The sequence below is a fragment of the Rhopalosiphum padi genome, chromosome 4 (genome assembly GCF_020882245.1).
Source record: "Rhopalosiphum padi isolate XX-2018 chromosome 4, ASM2088224v1, whole genome shotgun sequence".
In the NCBI taxonomy this organism is placed as follows: domain Eukaryota; kingdom Metazoa; phylum Arthropoda; class Insecta; order Hemiptera; family Aphididae; genus Rhopalosiphum; species Rhopalosiphum padi.
In genome coordinates, this window is record NC_083600.1 from 52,219,225 (window position 1) to 52,244,195 (window position 24,971).

Consider the following 24,971-nt stretch of genomic DNA (forward strand, 5'->3'; position numbering starts at 1 on the left):
GTATTGTTCAAATGGGTAAGCGATGTTTAGTGAACGCACGGTTTTATTCAGTAAAAACAACACTGTAACTTAAGACACAGGCATTAAGGAAGCCTGCAAACCGATTGAAGCAGTGTATTATTGTAATATATCGGTTTGACAACAACAAGCAGCGTACAAGATAAACATAAAATATAAGCAATGTCGTCTATTCGTGCTTAGGTAGTTGGATAAGATGTTAAATTTTTTAAATAAAATAAATTTCCCAGCAACTCGTCACGTTGTCGCCTCGATGTTTTCTACTATATTTAAAAATGAATTACCTACGAAAATATAAAAATAAAGATAAAACTATTAAAGCGTAAAACAATAGCAATATAATACGATTGGCTGATAACGCATCGTATAATTCTTGTACAGGGTCCGGCAAAACAACCTCTCATATTTCAAGAGGCAGTTGTAAATAAAGAAATTGAAAAAATTGTTTTATTTTTTACTAATAAATATTATGCCATTTTTAATTATTTATTTTAAACGTTACATCGGTTAAATAGTGTCCTCCACTGTTAAAACATTCACGAAGCCTTTCCCGATAGTTTTCCATAACTCTTCGTGTCATTGCTGGTGTAATGGAGGCCAATGCCTGGTGATTGGCTCCTTAAGTGCTTGTAGGGATACGTGACGATAATCGTACACTGTGCCTTTAAACATCCCCTATAAGAACGTAATCTCAGGGCGACTACGTTAAAAAATATAAATTTAGACATTTTTTTTTTTGTTCCTTGCCATTGCATTTACTGAAAAGGCACGTATACCACTATCCATCGATACCCTCTCCACTGTTGTACTACCACCACAACTCACACAGCGCTATTTCTAAATAAGGGAGGTTTTTTTTTTGCCGTATATTAAGAAAAAAAATTTATTTAAATCGGCGTACTTGGCATTTCATTTCATATATGTAACTGTTTTATAAAATCGAACCCCGATTATTATATTATATGGCACAATAAAAACCGTCTGGCGTTAATTAGTATATGTAAATATATACAAATAAATAAATACCTATTCGTATACTGCACATTTTATATGTGACGGGCTAAAAAGTGGTTGACAAGTCCACAAATAAGAACATTCATATTTCATTTATAGACGTTATAGTAATGTATCTTTATTAATCATCATTAAAATTACCACCAGAGGCTTTATTAGTATTATTATTATTACTATTATTATAGGACTTTAAAATGAGGGGGGGGAGCAAACCCAAAATACTAAAAAACATAATCAACAATTAACAATAACAATTCATTTTTTTATACTAAGTTGATACAGCCGATGAGGGGGCATGGCCCACTGCCTCCATGGCTACGGCACTGGGTACGTTAATACGTTATGTATAAATTATAATTAATAGCACATATTAATAATATTAAAACACACAAAATTTCATAATTCAGTTATTATTTATTACTAGTATTTGAATTTTCATTTCTACACAGTTTAATTTTGTACTGCACACAATGGTATTTCTTGATATACTTATTATGTATAGAGTATAGACTTGCAATTCGCCTGGAGGCGGGAAAAACTTTAAAGAAAATTTGTAGTTTTTGAACAAATATGGATTTTGTTTTTACTTTTACTTTTTTATGAGGTGGGGGGAGGGGGAGAACACATGCAATCTGAAAATGTGTTGTACTTTTATATTTTAATAACTACAGGTTATTAGTACTCACAGTTCTAGTTTTATTATCAAAACCTTGGTTACAAGGTTGGGTAAAATACCTCCGTGTATTTGGACCATATAATTAAAATATCGTTTATAAACCTTTTTTTTTAATTATCAAAACCTGTTGATATAATTTTCAGATTTAGTTGGGGATTACTTAAGATTTGTCTTATTGAAATTCAAGGTAACATTACATTTTAAAATTTTTACAATATCCAATAATTATTTTTACGCCTATGTAGGATGTAGATGTTGCAATATACTCGTAGATCAATTAATCATTGTCTAGAGGTATACGTATACCTCTATACTATTTTTTAGTTTTAAATATATATATTATTTGCTTTTCGGTTTTTTCCCTTTATTTATTAACGGTTTCTTAATACTCTTCTTTCTAGGTCCCGATAAATGTTTATATGGACCTAAGCGACGTCTAACCATAGTACCTCTCCACCACGCTTGAATTTTCGTAGCCATTTTTTCCATGTGATCGATACGTTTTTTCTCTTCTTCTGCTCTTTGCTTATTTTCGGCATGTTCTTCGATAATAGTTTGCCTCTCGTTAAACTAGAATTTTACATTATAGTTGTATAGAAATAGATTTAAGACATTAAAAAATGTATTATTAAAGTCAAACTGTACGCCAACGCCGCTATCGCTATATATGATGGTTTGCGGTATATCGCCTCTATTATTATTGATTTATCTACTGAATACGCACTTACACAAGCAAAACATAAAACAAAAATTAAAAATGCTCTTACTGTTTTTTTTAAACTTTCTATTTCTTTGGTTTTTTCTTCCAGTGTTATAATAAGGTTTTCTAGTTTTTCGTCAATTTCCTTAGTATCAGTTTTGTACTTACATTCCCAATACTCGATTTGTTTTTCTAATTCCTATGAACAAAATAAAACATTTTTTGGTTGATTGAAATATTTTTTGAAGTACATATTATAGATTTTATCAGATACAGTTAGTACTTTTAAGTATTTATTCATGTATGTTGACTCACCTTTATACTATAATCTAAATATTGTTCATTTTCTTTGTCTACAATTTGATCTGTTTTCATTTTAGCCTGTAACTCTACCATATATTTCTGTAATTCTAATTCTTCAGATTTAAATTTAAATTTGAAATTTTCTACTCTAGCCTTTTCCCATTTGTCTACATAGTTTTTTTCCGTTTCTCTTCGTATCGCTGTATGTTCTCCGTCGGCCTATATATGGATTATATAATTTAAATAAGATAACAATTTATTAATATTTAAAGTTGAATTTTGATAACTTCGTAATCCTGGTTGGCTGGTTTATTTCTTGCTTTTTTTGGCTTAATATCCAAAGTAAACGACTCGGTTACCAGCACACTTAATACATATTTTATTTGTATTTATTATTATAAAATTTAAAAAAAAGTCACTATGGAAATTATAAGACTGTAAAAATTTTAAAATAGGAATAAAATATATAATAAATTAAAGAAAACGAAAAAGAATTAATATATACATAAATCTGATTGGTCTAGTATTTGCCGACATCGAAAAAATTGTTAAACTTTAAAATGTATAGATTAAAACCTACACTTTTCTTTTCATTGTATATTATACAATAGGAAAATAATTGTCTAACCTTGGTGATATATTTCTATAGCCATACACTAAGAACTTATACTTTTTGAACGGGCAAACGGTTACCTCATATCACAGTGTGTTTGATGCCGGACGCCAGTCCTTATGAATCATTATAATCAGTAATTACTAATCATAGTTCGTGATTAAACATAATAAGACACAAAGCAATACCGTTTATGGTCACTTGAAAGTTAGGAATGTCGAACAACTAACAATACCTATACAAATTACTGATTATTGGTGCATTGAACATTTGGATAGAGTTCTAATAAATAATCATATAAATTTTAAAGATTTTCTGGATTACCAAAATTTTTTTATTGGCATTTCAAAAAAAAAAAAAATTTTTTAGAAAAATCGAAAATTTCAATTATCTATAAATAGCTTAGAAAAAGTCAAAATTTTTGAAAATTTAATCGTTAATAGATAACGCTAATATAAACATTTGGTGAAAATTTCCAGTATTTACAATGATTCGTTTTTGAGTTACAGCAAAATAAAAAAATCGATTTTGTCAAAAACTGCAGATTATGCGAAAAAATTCCCGTTTTTCGGTTACTTTTTTAGGGTTTTTCATAACGCTTTAAATTACTGGAAATTTTTTACTTTTGACCCCCCAAAGTACCAACTAGATGAATTTTCCTTTTAAAATAGGGGCTGAAGTCAAAAATCAAAGCATTATATCTATTCCAAAATCTAATTACAGACACAAAAAAAAACTTACATCATTGTAAAATCAATATATTCCTCACTTCGTTTAGAATCTAAAAGAATAAATTGATATTTTTAATATTTAATAATCTTTATTAGAAGTCCAAATGTCCGATAAATAATATCTAATAATTATTATTGTATTATAATTAAATTAAGTAGTTTAGATAAGTTTTCAGTTAATGATATGATACAGGTTAAAGATGAAAACAGAAAGGTACCAATACTAAAAAAATATCGTTATGCATTACTACATTGCTAGTAAATACTATAGATATAGTATATTAGCTTATAATTGTTTATTTGTGTGGAAATAAATAATTCAAATAAAATGGTTCTTGTCCTATAGATATTCAAATGAAAAATTGCATAATGTATATTTTAATCTCGACATCATTTTTATAATTTTGTTTACTTTTACAAACTTACCGTACACTTCTCGATAATCGCATCAATTTCTTCTTCTTCCTGTTTGAACTTTTGTATTTTTTTTTCCAACGATACGTATTCTTCTATAAATTGTTCGTCATTATTTGGTCCCCGTTCGTCTTTTCGTAACTGATATCGTAGTTTTTTCTTTTGTTCGTTTTCATCGACTATAGCGTGCAAGGTTTTTAACGTCCCAAAGTTATGCAAGTCGTCAATCGATACTTTGAAAATGTCTTTAACATAATCGCTGATACTACTACTGCCGGAAAGTGAATCCAGTATAGATATTTCGAGTAAAGTTTTTTCAAAAACTTCCGATAATAGTTCGTTTTCTTGGATAGTCGAAGCGCAGTTAAATTTTGCTGGATTTTCATTTAGTTCCATTTTATTTTGTTTATATCAAATACAGCAAATACTATTTAATGCTTTCATTTAATATATTATACTTGATATTTGTATATATATTTAAATTAAATATTGAAAATACACAATAACAAATGATGCGTATATGTATGTTATCAATGAAAGTATATTGTCTTATCGTCACGTAACAGTATGTAATATGTATACAATATAGACATTATAGTATATATTATAAAAAATAAAACAAACATGTAATTTCAGTCTTAGCAACAAACGCAGTTTTATTGTATATATATAATATATAGGAGTTGCCTGTAGGTCTTTGGTATAATCGATATATTATTGCCCGTATAATTCATTTTACTAACACTATTAACTACTAAGGATATAATTTGTAGTATAGTGAATAGTGATACTTATATAGTTACCTATATTATTATATGATATTGGTAGTTATGCTTAGCAATATACAATATATATTATATCTATATATGTATAGCTGGATATGCGGCAACCATATTCATTATTCATACATACCATTTAACAATGACGCCACAGCATTATATTAAACATAATTTGTGTTATTTTGACGAAGTCTTTAAAGACGAGAGCACCAACGATCGGACCGATCCAAAAAACAATGAAATGATCTCTATTTATTTGTCCGGGACAACCGTACGCCAAAGCCGTCGCGTAAGTTGGATTCATCAGCACACCGGTGTATCGAAATGCTATTTTCATTAATAAACGTTAATGTATTATTATAATATATACGTTAATAAACTTCATAATGTGCAATATGTGCATATGGTAGCTTTCACCTTATCTGAATTTATTAATTATTGATCTACATTCTACCTAGATATGGTAATACATAGGTGTGTTGGCGTGAACAAACTTTCAAATAAATAGGGAAAGATTGAAACTCAAGAACAATAATACCAATGATGTACATTTTATTGAAATATTATATAATAAAACCTTAACAATGTAGATCAACGAAGATTTAACACAGTTAGAAACTTCAATGTAGTATAACACTAGTCCAGTGGCGTATACTGAAGGGATAATCGAGATTTTATTTGAGTGGGTGGGTAATGATCAATGGATCATAATTTAGTACATATATTTGTATTTTCTACGGTATTAGAAACCGGTATTAGTTAAAAATATAACAATATAAATTAGCCTTTATTGGATTTTTGGTGGGTGTGTTGATGATTGATGAAATATTGTGCGTGTAGTGTACCGAGCCAGCGTACTTGGCTCGAAGCTCGTCGAGCCACGCGCCGTGAGAACCCGCCTTTAGACTATACTTAGCTCCTGGAAAATTTCAAGTTCACTGTGCTACTGAGCACTATTTTACTTTGTATGCGTATATATAGTACAATACGAATAAGATAACAATACTAACAATATAATAATAAGCCCTGCAGTTTATTTACCAGTCATATTTATGTACATCAGTATAAACGAAGTCAATAGATTTTTGGACACACGTAAGCACTTGCACGCCTTCCGCAAACCCAACTGCATGGCCAAGTACGCGAAAGTGATGACAGCTTCTCCGGTTGTTGCGTTCAGCGTGTCCGCACGCTTATTATGGAAAACAAGACGTTTACATAGTGATATTTTTATTGGACTATACGCGCGTATATAATAACATAAATACATAATATACGGAATCAGCGCGCGGTATTCACTTTTAAATTCCTAGTGCACCGGGTCTTGAAGTACGTTCTCTTCGTATTCAGCATGTCTACGGACCATAGCACCAAAGTGCACCTAAAATGTAACGAAAAAATGGTTTATCCACGTACGGGTTTTTTTTAACCATTTTGTATAATAATATGAGTGCCAAGAGCATGTTTAAAATGGGGTTGATATATTATATGGGCCATGGGCGCTATGTTGCAGCGAGTATCACATTATATAGACGGTAAACATACGAGTATTAAAGATATTATGGATATAGCTTTGATATCATTATAATTGTGTGATGAAAGTATGAATCTTCTACTCGTATTATCACGGTATAAGGCATGTAGTAATATATATATAGCTTAGAGTAGATATATTCTCAAACATTTTTTTTTCGCGTATCACTGCACTACCACTTTCGTGTATTACATGGTCTTATGTGTACTAAAGTTTTAGTAGGTATCACTGAACTGCAGGTGTATAATGACTACATAATGTATAAAATATAGCATGTATAGGAACTAGGAAGGTATTTAACGTAGCCACGTAGGTATGTGCAGCGGCAGTGTTATAAATGTATAGTTCGTATTGTATTATAAATTATAAAAAAATCACACTATTACCTTTTTAGGTTCCTTAAAAAGTGTTTAGCAAAAATGTGACAAAAAAATAATTATTGAAAATACACCCTTCCCCGACTACCTAACTGCAGATAAATAAAAAGAATCATAGTTATACGATGTTCTGTAGTAAAATACTTAAATAGTTCCACTCCGGAGATAATAAAAACTAATTAGTCAGATTATAATAATACGTCACCTGTTGCTAATGTAACTAGATGCGATTAATGCCACTATACTTCTTAAGACGTTTACACCTTGATACAGGTCTTGTCTAATAATATGTCGCAACGTCTTTTTGCAATTGTTGGTAATAATATGTCCATCCGGAGGTCTCGTTGTATTTTCTCGTCTATACAATATCGGTTATTGAATGAGTTAATATTTTTTTTTTGAATAACATTATATACATATTATATACAATAAACATATTACATATATGTATTTATACAAATATATAATGTACCTACTATGACGTATGAGTTGAATAATATAGTTGCGCAATTTAGTTATGACAGACAATGCCAACGGGCTGGTGTGATAAACTACGAACACTAAATTTGTACGAAAAACGTAATACGAACACGAATTTGTCGTTAACTTTATCAAATAATTACAAATCAGTTTTAACAATATCACCACGGCCATATTCCCCGATAATGTATACAACTTCAGTACTGGAAAATTAAGTAGAAAATTGTTGACTTTTTAGTAAGGCCAAGACAAACATTTATATTATATTATAATATAATCGTAAATGTATAGTGGTAATAAGAATAAGATACCTATTGGTGAAATCTAAGATCAAACCTAATCTAACCCAAACATCCACAAGGTCGGTTGAAAGTTGAAATTACTAATATTAGTCGCAAACAGCTCAACCTTATATTATTATATATGGGACTTCAAAGTATTAGAATATTACAATAGCTATATGTATTGAAAATATTTATAATAATTAATGATCGGATATAGAATACTGAAATAATAAATAAAAACGTTTTATAATTAAAATTGAAATAACTTGAATAATACTAACTATTTAACATTTAACTATTATTATTAAATTAAATTCACATTAGAATTCAAATTAAAAATACTTTTTTACTCAGATGATTGTTTTACTTGTTTTCACTGTTTCCAGTATTCAAATAAATGTCCACATTTTTAAAGAAAATATTTGATCGATAAATTCAGTGGATTAACTATATTATTATGAACATGCGCATTGTCTCGAAAATTACACTTATTCCTATATATTGGTAGGTAAAGTGAATTTTTTAATGATATAATGTAATTGATATATGTATCGCCGTAACGGAAGTTTATTTGATAAGCTAGGTGTAGTTAGTCAATACTCCCGATTATATTGAGTAGTGGACGGGGGATACTATTTTATTATTCAGAAAGTATCGAGACTCGAGACCGTCGAGTTATATGTAGGTATTTTAAATAAAACTCAGAAACATAATTTCCGGGATCGTTTATGTTTTGTGCGGAATAGGTACAGTGTGTCAGTGTATAAAAATATGTGTGATACAATTTGAAGATACTAAGGATACCACAAAATATGGTAATTATACTAATTATATGTCTGTATTTAAACAGTTTTAATTTACGCCATGCCATAAATACCCGTAATTTTTTCATAGTAACCATCCACATATTTTTAGATTATCAAATGTCTTATCTGTCTAAAAAAATATATATTAAGGTTATTCTGTAACGTGTGTCTGTACCAATATACGTTAGTTAAAAAAAGTACTGGAATTTAATTTTTAATAAGTATAAAAATTAAAAATGATGTAACGTATTATTTAAAAATATCTCTTTCAAAATCCTCCAGACAAAATGCATCGTTCTCAGCAATCTATTTTTCATTTATTCCAAACTCAACTGTTCCAAACGCCTTAAGTTCTGATGTAGTATTGTTTTTGTTGTATACATTTTTAAGAGTAGGTTTAAGTTCAGAAAAAGAAAAATCACAAGAGGTCAGATCAAGAGAAATAATGGGTTGCGGGATCGCTGCAAGTGCAAGAATTTGTTTTTCAAATCGACGGCACTATATTATGTCTATATGTATGACGGTAGCGTATTATCATGATTCGTGGTGCAGAAACTATAGGTTTTCTCGTAAACGTCTTTATAAAATATCTGTTTGTTAAATTATTGATATCTGTTTTTAATTTAAAACTACATCATAATATTATTTAAATTAGTTATACTAACATTTATCCTGGTACTTTATTTTAACAAACTTTTTATTAGTTTTATTATATGTACAAACTGCCAAAAAGATACTTTACTTTTCTTTGTTAGATATTAAACGGTACTTATTTAAATAAAATTAAATGCATATTTTACTCTCCTGCACAGATAGAGGGACACATGTCTTAATCACAATTAATTATTGCTATTAATTGTTGTTTTTCAAGGTTATTATTATTATTCTTTTTTCATACTTATTCCGATGTTCATCGTGTAACAATATTGTTCGGTGATTTCAACGATTTCCATTGACAACGATGTCAGATGATATTTTGCATCGTCTGTGTGGTTTACGAACGTCAATCTATCTTGGCACGTCCTTAACGATAGTTTAATCACAAGCGATACGATAAAAACAGTCGACGTATAAATAATACAGCTAATTATTACATTAGCTACCAGCGCAGTGTCGCCACTCAGATTAGATTCCACTGAAAATGATTAATATATTTTTTTTTGAGTTGTGAAATCTGAATAATTCTCCGATTATAATAATAATAATAATAATAATTTATTATCAAACTGGTATATACGAGAAAATATAATACACATTAGATATAATAATATACACGATTAAATCATGGTATACGCACTTTCAACGAACACAATACAGTAACGATTTCATAGAAACATATAAAAGGATTTAACTATAATTGAAGATAAAAAAATGTTATTAAAAATTTCCAAACAAACGGAATACTAATAATTAATCAATATAATAATCATCCGGTAAAAATTATTCGATCACGTTTTACGAAAAACTGTAGCAGTGCCGCTACGTCGTGTGCATACAGCAACATAGGTTTAAAGTGAAATGTCTGTACTACAATCTTATATTATAATTTGGTAAACGCAATGCACGTGAGTGAATTTAATTATCTATTCGCGGTACAATTGACAAGCAGCTGACTCAACTCTCAAGTTACCTACCTTACCCGCTCATTATACGTCACATTATCTACAGTTCGTACGAGTAGTAGGAGATTTTATGTAACTGGTTATTTTTATTCTCCACTTGTATTAGAAACTCTTACCATATAATATCAAGTGGACAACCGTCACTATCGTTGATCGGCAAACACATGAATTGAACGCAATATTATCTATACGTTATCGATCTGGCAATGACGACTTAATAGTACCGGCATCATATTATTGTAGGTACGTGATTTTGACTTATTAATTGTAATTCAAAAATATTTCGCTTAAGATAGAATAGATGTGGATGTGGACGTTGAAATTTTAAAAATCAAAATATTCTATACCTACCTTCAAAGTTTGTCTTATTGTCGTTGCATGCAAGGCTTGATAATGACAAAAATTCATGGGGGGGATTTTTACTTCTAAGAAATTTTGAGCATTTAATGTTATGGTACTTCTATATTGTGATTACCTATATCATTGATCATAAATACTAGTACTGGTAAATAATTGGTATTATGCATACAAATAACAAAATGTCTATTTTAAAATATTATAAATGAAGGTACCGCATAAACTAACAATTATTAACATTACCTATTAATTTTTATACATACTATTTTATGCTTCTGCTAGTAGTATTACTAATTATTCAACTACTACTGAGTACTGGTAGTACTACTAAAACCTTCTTTTTTTTTATATTATTATCTTATCGCCAGATTCGAGGGAGGACTGCCTTTGCTTAGCTTTCCCGCCAAGCAGCCATGTTTTATCTACCTAAAAAAACTTATATATAATATGCTGCTTATACCATATACTCAACATTGTATGTAAAATAAAATAAAATAAAGAACATCTACTACTATACTATCACTACGACGATTACTGCTACTAATACCTGCTACTACTATAGAGTATTAACTGTCTAGACTAAAAAAAAATATTGACGAATACAAAATAATTATATTATATAAATATAATACTTATTAATACATCTTTTACTACAATTATTAGAGTAAGAATATTTTTAAAAAAGTTTTCGTTGTATAGGTACTGATAGAAGGAATATATTTACCTCAATTTATATAGTGTTCCCGAGGTGTATAAAGGGGACGCTTTTTAAGAATTGTTAAAGGTAGGGGGCCAAGAGCTTGTGTCCCCAGCCTAATTTAAGTTTCAATTGTGGGTGAGAGTGCATGTTTGCTTGTCTTTTTATAAAAACGTTAAAGTACTTACTTTTAAAACCTCTTCTGTCTGATAAACGTCGAATGGAACGAGCAAAAATAATGTTTGTTTTTATCACAATTTGTATGATACTATTGACAACCGTGAGACATCGTGGATTATAATTTATAAACATAATTTAAATATATTTTCACCAATTGTTTAATTGCAGTTTAGATGCAGAATTTAGTATTTACCATCTTGTTTTATAAGGGTCATGACCATGGTTAATTGATGATAATTAATAACTGCCAGTTTAACTTTTGCCTAAATGAAATGAGTATAATGAAATGCACTACACGATGAAAAACTACACACGAAGTAAATTTGTATTAATTATTAACGTTACTAAAAATTAATTTGTTACCGCAAATGTGAATGTGAAAAATATTGAGGACACGTAATTTTTTTTAATTTTCACTCAAATACTGAACGGCAGACGTAGTAAACAGCTGGTTTATAATTTACATATACTAATTTGATGAATAGCAAAAAACAATTATTCAACTGTTATGATTATATGGTATACGATTATTATTTTGGCACAAATAAAAAATGTATTGTAATAATAAAAGTATTATATTTATAGATATATTAATGATCATCATATAGTATCGATATCAGTATAATATAAACAATATTTTATTTTTTTGAAGATAAGTGACAATTTTCTTATAATTTTTTTGATTGTCTAAAAAGAGTTTTAAAATTGTAAAAAAGGTTAAGCTTTCTTAAACTTATTGTAAGTTATTATTTTACAAATATTTAAAACGCTCAAAAGTTGTATTTATACCATTTGTGAGAATTGTATTTACCCTATATGTACATAATAATATACTGTATATTATAATAAACTTTATAATTTCGCATAGCTATGTGTGTTACATACTTACTTCTATATTTTAATAGTGTTTATTTTTAATATTTATGTTAGCAAGTATGATATGATAACAATATTAAAAACTTAAATCAGCATCGTATTGTTATTGCTTTTTGCTTCGTACTTATATAAGCATGTGGCATATTACCATTATATTACTATATTGTAGTAAACTACAAAGCTTGGTATCATAGACGATAGACTTACTTATAAAGATATTTATACATTCCTTAATACCTATACAAGTATGAAACAGTTAATGTATTTTTCACTTAGGTTTAGTAAATAGGCAGTTATCGAAAATTTAAATTTAATTTTTTTATTCCAAGTCAAATAAATGTAAGTACAATTAACTGGCAATTGTAATAAGTAAATATTAATTTATATGTAGTATATATCCAATAGGTGTTTATAACTATAATATCCTAAAAGTGATTATGTTATAAAGATTAATTTTATTAGCAAGCAATAACGATATTATAATAATATAGCTATTTTAATGAATACAATTTCTTATTTCTTATATGGTTCATAATTCATATTAAGCCTGTTATTTTTTATAAACACTACTTCGTTCCTATATTATAATGAATACTTTATTTTGAGAATCTTAATGTATAAACACTGAATATTGAAGGAATAGATTTTTATTAATAAATATTTTAAGTTAGATAAAAAACAGTTTAAATTATAAGCTTTAAAAAAATTAAGCCACTAAACTTACCATGGGAACATAATAACCCGGCATGGATCTAGTGAAGTCTGAAATATGGCCATCTTTTATTTAGAAAAAATATAAAATACAAATTCAGCACATAATTATTATGATAAATATGTATTTACTTACATAAATAGGTCATTTTAATAAGTTAAAGAAGGGGGAAGCTATAGCCCTTTAGCGCGAACTTGGTTATAATATATTACAACTAGACATTTACAGTAACATTTAACAGTAACAATTACAATAACAATAATATAGGTACATTAAATTAATTTTAATAATTTCGATAATCGTTACAAATTATCATATTTAATCCCTTTAGGTAATGCACTTTTTGTTTCTAATCTTTGTAAACACGCCATAGATTACTTTTATAATCGGTTTTACGTTCAACGTTGTACTGATAATAATAATAATTTATTATTCACACGTAATGTATGATAGATTTTATACATTCGTGTTGATTTGTAACTACATAAATCCTTTTATACAACGCCTATTTCGTCTATACGTATTACGTACATGTATTTAATATTTTAATACATTTTTTTAACTTGATGCAATAAATATGGTATAGTGGTATATCGATATATTATAAAAGAATATAGAACTACAGTCTACATTATTAGCAGATAAGCCGTGTAATAATAATTAAATATACTTATTGAGATATTTTTTGTAGTATAAAGCATAAATAGTCACTATTATAGAAACAATTATTGTTAAAAATTATATTTTATTGCGTTAAAATTACTTTAAGTTACATAAACAGCTTTTCTTAAAAAATCTAAATAATTAAATAAGAAAATGAATACATCACAAAATAAATGGTACGCCCTATTTTTGTGCAATTGCGCAATATTTATGTGTATTAAACTAATTTCTTCATAATATTTAAAACAATAGATACATAATTTTTTTTTTTTTAGTGCAATGGTTATAATATATTTATAAATCAAAAATATTATGATTTAATATTATTCTCTGAAAGGTAAGTCAAAATAAACTCTTCAAGTTTGCCCTTGATTTGACTGACTTGATGAGAAAACAACCACTGAAGATCGTTAATAGCTTTAATTACTACTCATTGAGCATCTACGCATAAGCCTAGTATAGATGTACAATAGCATGCAAATTTTATTGAACTGAAACACAAACCAAGATATCAAACTGTTGACCCTCGGAACGTCGCGTTCAGTATCCGCCTAGTGTCGAATATAAAGTGAAGTATCCGAACATATAGTTAGGATATTTTCTACTCCTACCTTAAGCGTGAGTAAACATTTTAAGTTATTTGGCATATAATTATTTTTACTGCAATTACTAAAATTAATATTTTTAAATTTAAAACAGCTTATTATTTTTTAATTATTCATAAAAAAATATAGCTTACATAGTTACATCTACATAGTAGTGTATGGTTACAATGTATTACAGTATTCTGTACCTACTATACACATTATGCATTACATGCACACTTAAACAACACATTATAACATTATAAAGATAATACCTTTCTATATTAAGCGAAAATATAATTTTAAGTTGTATTGATTTTTATTATACCTACCTACAACATAATAATTATTGCTCCCCTTTTTAATTCTTTGTCAGTAATACAGCTTATTTATTATTTAATTTGCACTTACAAAGTGGCATATTTATGTGTCTACAGTTTTTTCAATTTGTTATTATTACTATTTATTTTAATACTGTTTAACTATCTTTTAAATGATAATATTGTATAATAATGCTAATTTTTTATTACCTACATATTTAGAAGTAAAATTTCTTTTATGGAGATATTTTGTTACATAAAAATTGAATTTCGAATGTGTAGCGTAATAATACGTTTTAAATATGGGTAGGTATATAAGTTTAAATGAGAACGGAGTACTGGATCAGTGTTTTTCAACTTCTTTTACTCGCAGAACGTTTGCAGGAGCTTGAACGTTTTGTGGAACCTCCATATAATTTTTAGAGCATTTTTCTATATACAAATCAAAAATATTATTAATTAATTTATATTTTCCCAAATTTCTCACGGAACCCTTGGCACCGGCTGACGGAACCCTAATTGGGAAACACTGTACTGGATAAACATTTTACTAGGTAACTGGCAAGGTACCTACTCCATTGTACCATAAGCTATTTTGCTCATCTAAACTTTGAATACTAATCACTATAAAAACTACTTGTTCAAAAATCGATTTTTTGGTATCAAAAATCAAAATACTCCAAAAATTCTTCTTCTAATATATCAAATTATATGAATCATTTTGTATAATTTAAAATTAATTTATAATTTTTAGAGAAATTATATTTTTATTATAAAAACAACAAAAAAATGATCGTTTATCATGATGAATTTTTGATAAAAATAATATAAAATGAAATACACGTTTTTGCCCTGTGTAATGTACAGAGGTAAAAATTAAATTTATTCAAATAATTAGATTATAATTACTTATCAGCTAATTATTATTTTGTTTGCATGGATTATTGGAGAATATTGAGCCATAATCGTGGTATCATATAAAATATTTTATTAAGTGTACTTAATTATAATTGCTTTTAAATTATTTAAGTAGTATATCCTTCCATTAATTAAAAAAAATATAACAACATAAACAATTAATGTATTAATATTTTATTTACATACTTGAATTGAATAACTAAAAATATTGACTTCAGTTCAAATTTAAATTCTTTAACTATAACAACTACATAACTATTTATTATAAACTATTTTAACATAAATGCATAAAAAATTGTAGATTATAATATAAAAATACAACAATATTGTGTATTAATAGGGTATTAGGTACCTAATATAATATAATAAGTAATTGAATTTCGTACCGTTTTGAGTAAGTTTACACTGTACATTATAATATAATGTTTAGATTGTTTAAATTGTATGATTGGTTTGAACACATATTTATTTAGTCCAATGTAACAAATATCACGTGAACAGAATTAGGAATCTTAATTAAGTATACTTAATAGGTAAAGATAATGGAATTAACTTTATAAGTTTATACGCACTTGATTCAATGCCAAAATTATAAAATAACTCAAATTATTGTTTTAAAATATTACATATTGAACTGTATAAAACTTTCGTTTTTTTGCATGTATAATCAGTTGCTGTTAATGTTCATTAATACTATCGATGAGTACAGTTAGTAGGTACTGCAATTTATGTATTGTATTTAATATATGTATATAGTATATACACACATACAAATAACAAGTGAATTATTTAATTTATTATTCAAAAAAATAAACGATTATATTATATAATTATTATATTGTTCTAATATTTTTAATTTGTGTTGTTCATATTTTAGCTATAATTTTTAACTGATAAAATGAGTGCAGTGATGTAAAGTATTTTAAGTAAAATTTTAAATAAAATTGAACGAATAAAATAGTCGTATAGCTCTATTTGTAAATATTGCCTAATGTCTCTAAAAAGAAGTTTTGAAGCCCTGTAGATTCTTACTGGACTCGAGTGGATACAAAAGGAATAAATCGTTATAATGATCATAAATACACATTTCTTTGCAGGTTGAAGTATAATTGTTTTTATTTACAAATTCTTTGTATTGTTTATATATTTTATCAATTTTAGACATTTGGTTTATTTTTTATATTTTATTGATACAACTGATGTGTATACATAATTTATTAATTGTGATTTTCTCACCGCCTACAAATAATAATCAGAATAAATTATAATGTATAAGAGAAAGACTGAAGAAAAAAAAGTAGAATTATTATAATTAAACTGACGAATGAGAAAAATATAATATAACATACGAGTATAATTGCAGTGTATTGTGTTCAGCAATCATTCCGTTATCTCATTTATAATGTCAATATTATTATACAGATTTTGTACAAAGCACTGTAACAAGTTCTATTATTAGTAAATATATCTAATAAAATAATGATTTTTAAATTTCTTTAGTGCTAATAATGATGTATAAGTATATTTATGATATAATATTGATTTAGCCACCGTATCTACTTGTTACTTATAAACGATAAAATCTATGTACAATACACTACACATATTGATTTCTTTAAATCTTTTACCCAAAAGTGTTTAAAAGCATGGTAGTGTTTTACATAAAAGTATATTTTAGCTGTGTGAACTGCAATTATTAAGGTATCCATTCATTCATTTAAAGGGGGTAGTATTTTTTGTACATCTGCATCACTAGAATTAAAATCATTGTCCTCGTGGCCAGCATATTACAATAGTTTTTAAATATACGAGTACCTACAAATTAAAAAGATTATGAAACTAAAAAAATAATTTAATTTAATTATGAAATTGACTTATAGCTGTTGTTCTAATTCTTCATATTGAGAATTTGAATTTCTCCTCTTCATCCAAAGCAATAAATTGTATTACATAATTATTAAAATAATTATTTGAACAATTATTATACCTGAGTTAATTAACATTTAATAACTATTGTTTACATAACCTGCACTTTAAATATATGCAACATTAAAAACATCTAATTTAATTTAATATATTATGCCAATATTTTTAAACTAAGAAACGTAGTATTATCATTTATAGTCTATAAAATTTTCGTAATTTGTGTAATTGTATAGAGTCTATACAATAGATTGTAGATAGGTAAAAAACGTATAGATTTGTCAGGTAAGGTATTAAAAAAATCTTTTCTGAGCAGTAAATAGTACATACCAAAATTGTAACGGAATATAGATATAATTACAAATTTATTTTTAAAATTTTAAAGTATTAATTTATTATTTATAGCAGTTTGGTAAAAAAATGTCTGATGTAGTAAATTACTTTTTTACATAATTATTCATTTATTATGCAGTTTTTATACCTATATTATGACTTATGAGTTAATGAAAGTTTTGTTTTATATTTTTGTCCACTTAAACATTAATTTATATTATAAGGTATTTACTAATTATACTGTTGACATTTATATATTTACAAACAAATTTTAAATTATAGCGGTCTTACAAGTAGGCCAAATTCAGGCGGTTTCTGAACGGCTCGTGAATGCCTGTACGTTCGACGGTTAACAATCGCAGACTATTACGATCGTTAGGAATTTTAAAATTTCCTGACTATGGCATCAAATGAAAACTGCCCTACAGGTAAATTATTAAAAGCTCCATTTAATTATTAAAAGAGGAAATAGTGAAAGTAAAGTAAAAACTAATGAATTATTTTTTATTGCGAAGTAGATACAGGGGCAGTTTTTAAACATAATGGCTTCAATACAAATTCGAAGAAAGAACCAATTATTAGTGATAATTCTTTGCTCAACGCCGGGGAAGACGATGAAATGGTCAGTCGAAAATAGAAATTTACTAATTAAAATTTTTATATTTTAGAACTATTTATTTTATATTTTTGAATAAATGAATAAATTTTTAAAATAATAATTTACTAAGTAGGTATGATTCATAAATTAAATAGGTATCCATTAATATGACCCAATATAAGTCCAAATAAGGTATATTATACAATTTCAATATTTAAAATTCTAATATCAAAATGATATTAAAATATAAATAACATTGTAACTAATTTCTAATATTATAGGTACATGCAATTTTTATAAATTCTAGGAGATTTATGGATACAAACGAAGTGGACCAATGGCTGTCATGATATGGATTCTTATACTTTTGACTTTGGGATTTTTACGTTTATTATTTCATTGGTGGCCTCATTGGGTTTTGTACGCTATGTACAAAAGATGTCCACTTAATAAAGCCGAACGCGTTCTTATAGTTGTAAGTTTTTATTAAATACCAACCTATTGAAGAACACGTATATCTATAACATAATCAATAATATTTTATTTTTTAGGAAAGTTATGAAGGGATGTATAAATCATATTTTGTAAGACCAGTAAAAAATGTGTCTATAAAAAAAATCAAGTTAGTTTTTCTTAATTCGATTACTATGTATTGGTTTTTATTGTAATAAAGAGGACAAGGTATAATTGTAACATCATACAACCTATAAAAACAATTTCAAACAAAATACATAGGTTTATGAGGTACCACCATATGATTAACTTCATAGACGTGGAAAATCTTTGCGACAATGGTATATCAACTATATCAATATAATATTGAAATTAGGTAACTTATTAATGTATTGGTTAAGTTACAATTTATCAAAAATATAATATTCATACTAAAAAAACTTCGTAAAAAATATTTACGAAACATCTGCAGTTTTTGATACAAACTATTTTATATTTTTAATGTTTTTAATTTTATTTGTTGATTTATACATTAAGATATTTTTATTTCTTCACTAAAGAAGCTTAAAAATTTATAACAAGATTCCTCGTAAGTAATTTATTTATTAAAAATATCAAAAATCCAATTTTTTTTAATAATCGTTAAAAGTTAAAATTTTATTGACATTTTTAAAATTACAAAATTTGCAAATTATTTTTTAGTCAAAAAATCATAATATTTTCATTTATAATAGTCAAGAACTGATAATTTTATACAAAATTCTCATACATTGTACTTACAGCAGTTATAAAAATATCAAAAATACATATGTAACATTTGTTTTTTTTATAGACATTTGAAATTCAAAATATGACTAAATTGTATATTCAAATAGAAAATAACCGTCTTTATCCAAACTATTTTTATTTAATATCATATTATTTAATTTAAAAAAACAAATAGGAATATAATTTTAACGCTTTTTTTCATTAAATATTCATTAGTTTTGGTTACAATAAGCATATATTTAGTTAGTTATTAAAAAATGTTTTATTGATATAAAAATTCATAAACACATAATTTGGCCAATCAAACATTTTTTTTTTAACAAACGTTTTATTTTTATTTTATTTATGCTAGAAATTCAGCATATTAAACATAAATAGATTAAGACTTAAAAAAAAATGTGTGTTTTACGTATATGTCCCAACCCTTGTTAATTTTCGAGTTCTTAACTACTGTCGAATGTTGCATTCTAATACACACACATGACACATGTACAAAGGATTTATGTTACTTTATTGATTAAAAATACATAATATTCATACATCATACGTAATTTGTTTGAATTTTGAAATATGTTATAATTGTACCCAGTTTCTCCTTATTAATTCCTTCCCAGTAGTCGAAATAACGGATTTATAAATAATTAATAAAATGTTAGTGTTTTTTTAATTTTAGCAAAGAAGAACTTTTGATGGCCAATGATATAAGCAAATTGGATTCTATTGCAGTTGAAGAAAACCCCGTAGCAGTAGAAATAAAATCCATTAGGATACATTTAAATGATGGATCATGTCAAGGCTTGTTTCACTTTAATATTTAAAAATAATTAAGATGCATATTGATAGTTATTTTTGTTATATTAGATGTAAGCCAAATTAGAGCAGTAGAAATAAAAAAAATTTGTTATGTTTGGTGCGATACTCAAGGAAAATTCCAAAAACTTGTTGGTTTGGATCGGGGTTTAACAACGGCACAACTGCATACATATAAAGGCTATTCTGTACAAGAACAATTAATTAGGTATTACTTAAATCGTCGAAAGGTGTTTAATATATCATAACAACATATATTTAAGTATATTATGTTCATTTTATGAAATTACAGAAAATGCATTTATGGAGAAAACAAAATTAATGTACCTATTCAAAATATATTATCATTGATATGGCTAGAAGTTCTTAATCCTTTATACATTTTCCAAGCTTTTTCTCTTGTAGTATGGTTTTCAGAAGGTTATGTGTATTATTTAGGAGCCATAGTTATCATGTCAGTTTTTGGAATAACATCATCGGTCATACAAACTCGTGCGGTAATTAATTAATGTTATAATTTACAATATATGGAGAATTATCTCGACGGATAAAATTTTTATAGAAATATATAATTTATAGTTCCCGGAATCGAATAAAAATTACGAGTATCTTCTTTATTTCAGAATCAAAGGACTTTATTAGAAACTGTTAATACACAAGATAAAGTGACAGTATGCCGTGACATGGGTGGACCTAATTGTGAAGCTATTTATGAAGAAATTTCCACAACAGATTTGGTACCGGGTGACATAATTGTTATACCTAGAGTAGGATTTGAAGTACCATGTGATATAGCTTTACTTTGTGGAACATGTGTCGTTAATGAAAGTATGCTTACAGGTAATCATGAGTTATAATATTTGGTAATATAACAAACTATGGTTTGAAATTAATAGGAACTTAATAAATTGTTAACTGTTGATTTTTATTTTTAGGCGAAAGTGTACCAGTACTCAAGACTGCATTACCCAATATAAATCTTTTATACAATGAACGCGAAGACGCAAACCATACTTTATTTTCTGGAACAAAAGTTCTTCAAGCACGATATTTTTCTGATAGAAAGGTTCACGGAGTAGTCTTAAGAACGGGTTATTTGACCGCTAAAGGATCATTAGTAAGATCAATTTTATATCCCCCACCAGCTGACTTTAGATTTGACAAGGACACGTATCGTTTTATTTGGATTTTGGCCGCTGTTGCGACTTCTGGTTCAATTTATACTGCAGTGTCAAAAGTAAGTAAGATAATATTATGTTTAGGTTTTAAGTTTAAGTAAGTTTGAGTTTTTTTTATACAATTGTTTTGTGCAGGCATCTAGAGGCTTGACAGTATTTGACATCCTAGTTAAGTCTTTGGATCTATTTACAATAGTTATTCCACCAGCACTTCCAGCTGCAATGACAGTTGGAAGGTTATATGCATTACGAAGGCTTCAAAATCATCAACTGTCTTGTATGAACACAAGAGTTATAAATGTTTGTGGATCAATAGATTGCATATGCTTTGATAAAGTAAGATTTCTGACCAGAAAAACAAAATTTACAAATTTAAATTACATTTTTTTGTTTAAATATAGACAGGAACTTTAACAGAAGATGGTTTGGACATGTGGGGGGTAGTACCTGTCGAAAATAATCATGACCTAGGTTCACCTATTAGAGATGTAACAACATTATCTAACAATCATTCATTAAAATTGGGTATGGTAACTTGCCATTCTTTGACACTACTTAATTCAACCGTTTCAGGAGACCCACTTGACATAAAAGTAAGTAGTCGTTAGTTAATAATTTTCGTTTTAAATCATTATATGTATTAGGTAAATAACAAATATTATTCAGATGTTTGAGTCAACGGGCTGGTGTCTTGAAGAACTGGAAGTTTCAGATGCTTCGAAGTTCGATGTACTAATACCATCGATTGTGAGAAATCCAACCACTACAAATGATACCAAGCAAATAGAAATCGGTCTTATACATCAATTTCATTTCTCGTCATCACTGCAAAGAATGAGCATGATTACAAAAACTATTGGTGACCCACGTTTTATTGTTTACACAAAAGGATCGCCGGAAATGATTCAGTCATTATGTATTCCTAGTACTGGTAAGAAAATAACCTTAATATAATATTTTGAAAGAAGATAAATTAACTACGATTTTTTTTAAATGTTAAAGTACCTAGCACGACTAATACTGTTTTACGAGAATATACTGAAGAAGGATACAGAGTTATTGCTCTTGCTCATAAAGTACTTCAAAATTGTAACTTTGTACAAATTCCGAAATTAAGACGAGAAGAAGTTGAGTGTGATCTAACTTTTGCTGGATTAGTCATTTTAGAAAATCGTTTAAAAGATCAAACTACTCCTGTTATTGAAGAACTTCAAGGGGCTAATATGAAAATCATTATGGTTACAGGTATAATATAAGATTAAGAAAAATTATTTTAATAAATTATTGGAAATAATTATTTTAGGTGATAACATCCTAACGGCTGTTAGTGTAGCTAAAGAATGTGGAATAGTTTTACCATCAAAGACAGTAGTTGACGTAACAGCTGATGAAAGTCAAGGATGTAGTCCAAAAATATATTATACAGCTAGTGGTATTACTTCACCTATGGTATGTATTAAATTAATGTTTGAGCTTTTAATATTGTCTTATATTATTTATATTTGTACAGAGGGCTACATCCATGTTAGAAAACTATCATTCTAATAAAAATGATTTAGAACTAGAAGCCCGAGTCAACGGGGATTACAGTTTTGCGATGACCGGTAGAACGTGGGCTATCATAAGAGATAAATTTCCTGTTCTTCTCCCTAGGATACTAGTTAAAGGAGCTATATTTGCTAGAATGACATCCGAACAAAAGCAACAGTTAATACAAGAACTACAATATATTGGTTATCATGTCGGTGAGATATAACATGTTATTGCCTGCTTTCGAACAGTTAATTTTGTGTCATAAACATATTACGATGACATTTTTAGCCATGTGTGGAGATGGCGCAAACGATTGTGGAGCATTACGAGCAGCACATGTTGGAGTTTCATTATCAGAAGCAGAATCGTCAGTAGCTTCACCATTTACATCACACATAGCAAATATTTCTTGTATGCCTCGTATCATTCGAGAAGGACGAGCAGCTCTTGTAACATCATTTGGAATTTTCAAATTTATGGTTCTCTATAGCTTATTGGAATTTACTTCAACGTTTATTTTATACAACATAGACAGTAACTTGACGGATTTTGAATATTTGTTTATTGATATCGGTTTAGTAGTAAACTTTATGTTCTTTTTCGGTAGAAATGAAGCCTTCCAAGGGTCATTATTTAAAAAGCCCCCGTTGACGAGACTATTATCATTTATCCCTTTATTTTCGATGGTTGCAAACCTACTTGTAATGGTATCAACACAAGTTTTATCTTTTTACTTAGTACATAATTTTTCTTGGTTTAAACCATTCGACTATACTCACCCAAAAGAGTATAAATGTTATGAAAATTATGCAGTTTATTCTGTTTCTCAGTTTCAATACATTATATTGGCTTTAATATTTTCATATGGCAAACCATATCGTGGACCAATTTACAAAAACACAGTTTTTTTCTCTAGTTTAGTAACTATGACGGTTATTTGTTCATATGTAACATTGTTTCCAGCAGATTGGATTAAAGAATTATTACAATTACAATTTCCTCCGTTGATGGAATTTCCGATAATTGTGGTTACATTAGCTGTAGCTGATTGTATTCTATGTCTGGGTATTGAGTATTTTATTGTAGACTATTTATTAACAAAAAAATTAAAATTGGGATCCCATGAATCTAATAATGAAAACATATATCATTCAGTGAAGCTTGAATTAGATTCTTCTCCTGGATGGCCACCTATTTGTAAACATCAACCAATGATTACATCGTCCTCTTTAGAATGTATGCGTAAGACTGAAATTGACACAGAACAGTTTGAACGTCAAGAACGTGTTAAGACAATGAGCACTAATTTATAAATTGTAATGGCATGATCAAACTTTAATTTAGGATTGATATGTCAAAGGAAATAAAATGCTTCAAAATATACATTTTACATATTGGTTTTAAAAACAAATAACGATTTTTAAGCCTTTTTAAGGTTTACAATGCACACTATATTATTTGTAGTCCAATTTACCAGTTACCACTATTAAATAATTTCCTCATAGATATTTTTAAGAAAATAATTGTAATGATTCTTTTGTTTTGAACTATCATTCTACAAATACTGTTAATTAATATTATATGTTATATAAATGATTAATTTATGTTGCTAATAATATTATTATGCAAAGATAGTTTTATATTGAACAGCTTTAAAATGTCTTATAAATGTATAAAAATGTGACACTATTAAATTATGAAATATTTATATTTATAA

General features: G+C 27.5%; 2 protein-coding genes across 11 annotated transcripts; one reads left to right on the forward strand and one right to left on the reverse strand.

The window, feature by feature from the left end:
* Positions 1-1,426: 1,426 nt before the first annotated feature.
* On the reverse strand, positions 1,427-11,971 carry LOC132928953 (uncharacterized). Its single transcript, XM_060993920.1, has 11 exons — positions 11,594-11,971; positions 9,628-9,864; positions 7,632-7,842; positions 7,365-7,517; positions 6,548-6,629; positions 6,290-6,440; positions 5,396-5,575; positions 4,482-4,702; positions 2,724-2,930; positions 2,476-2,607; positions 1,427-2,278 (listed from the first exon to the last, which is right to left on the reverse strand). Exons 1-11 carry the CDS (start codon positions 11,715-11,717, stop codon positions 2,048-2,050), a joined length of 1,929 nt encoding a protein of 642 aa, XP_060849903.1. The 5' UTR covers positions 11,718-11,971; the 3' UTR covers positions 1,427-2,047.
* Positions 8,570-24,971, forward strand: LOC132928951 (polyamine-transporting ATPase 13A3-like). 10 transcript variants are annotated; one of them, XM_060993910.1, is made up of 18 exons: positions 10,426-10,594; positions 14,112-14,454; positions 18,197-18,342; positions 18,430-18,536; positions 18,820-18,987; positions 19,064-19,134; positions 20,407-20,528; positions 20,595-20,751; positions 20,836-21,040; positions 21,167-21,383; positions 21,479-21,780; positions 21,857-22,057; positions 22,123-22,314; positions 22,388-22,652; positions 22,724-22,966; positions 23,025-23,170; positions 23,232-23,466; positions 23,543-24,971. In XM_060993910.1, the coding sequence occupies exons 3-18, from the start codon at positions 18,315-18,317 to the stop codon at positions 24,565-24,567; spliced, it is 3,684 nt and encodes a 1,227-aa protein (XP_060849893.1). In that variant the 5' UTR covers positions 10,426-10,594; positions 14,112-14,454; positions 18,197-18,314; the 3' UTR covers positions 24,568-24,971. The 10 variants fall into 10 exon arrangements, with proteins under 10 accessions (XP_060849896.1, XP_060849893.1, XP_060849894.1 ...); XM_060993918.1 differs by having other exon boundaries at positions 10,428-10,594; positions 18,433-18,536; XM_060993912.1 differs by lacking the exon at positions 10,426-10,594 and adding an exon at positions 13,917-14,012.

Coding starts and splice junctions, on each gene's coding strand:
- LOC132928953 (XM_060993920.1), bottom strand. CDS start 11,717: ATGTTTATAAATTATAATCCACGATGTCTCACGGTTGTCAATAGTATC. Junction 9,865..11,593: donor AGACAGAAGAGGTTTTAAAA/GTAAGTACTTTA, acceptor AATCATTTTCAG/TGGAATCTAATCTGAGTGGC. Junction 2,279..2,475: donor TAGAAAGTTTAAAAAAAACA/GTAAGAGCATTT, acceptor GTAAAATTCTAG/TTTAACGAGAGGCAAACTAT.
- LOC132928951 (XM_060993913.1), top strand. CDS start 18,315: ATGGCATCAAATGAAAACTGCCCTACAG. Junction 18,343..18,429: donor AAATGAAAACTGCCCTACAG/GTAAATTATTAA, acceptor TTTATTGCGAAG/TAGATACAGGGGCAGTTTTT. Junction 23,467..23,542: donor ATATATTGGTTATCATGTCG/GTGAGATATAAC, acceptor TGACATTTTTAG/CCATGTGTGGAGATGGCGCA.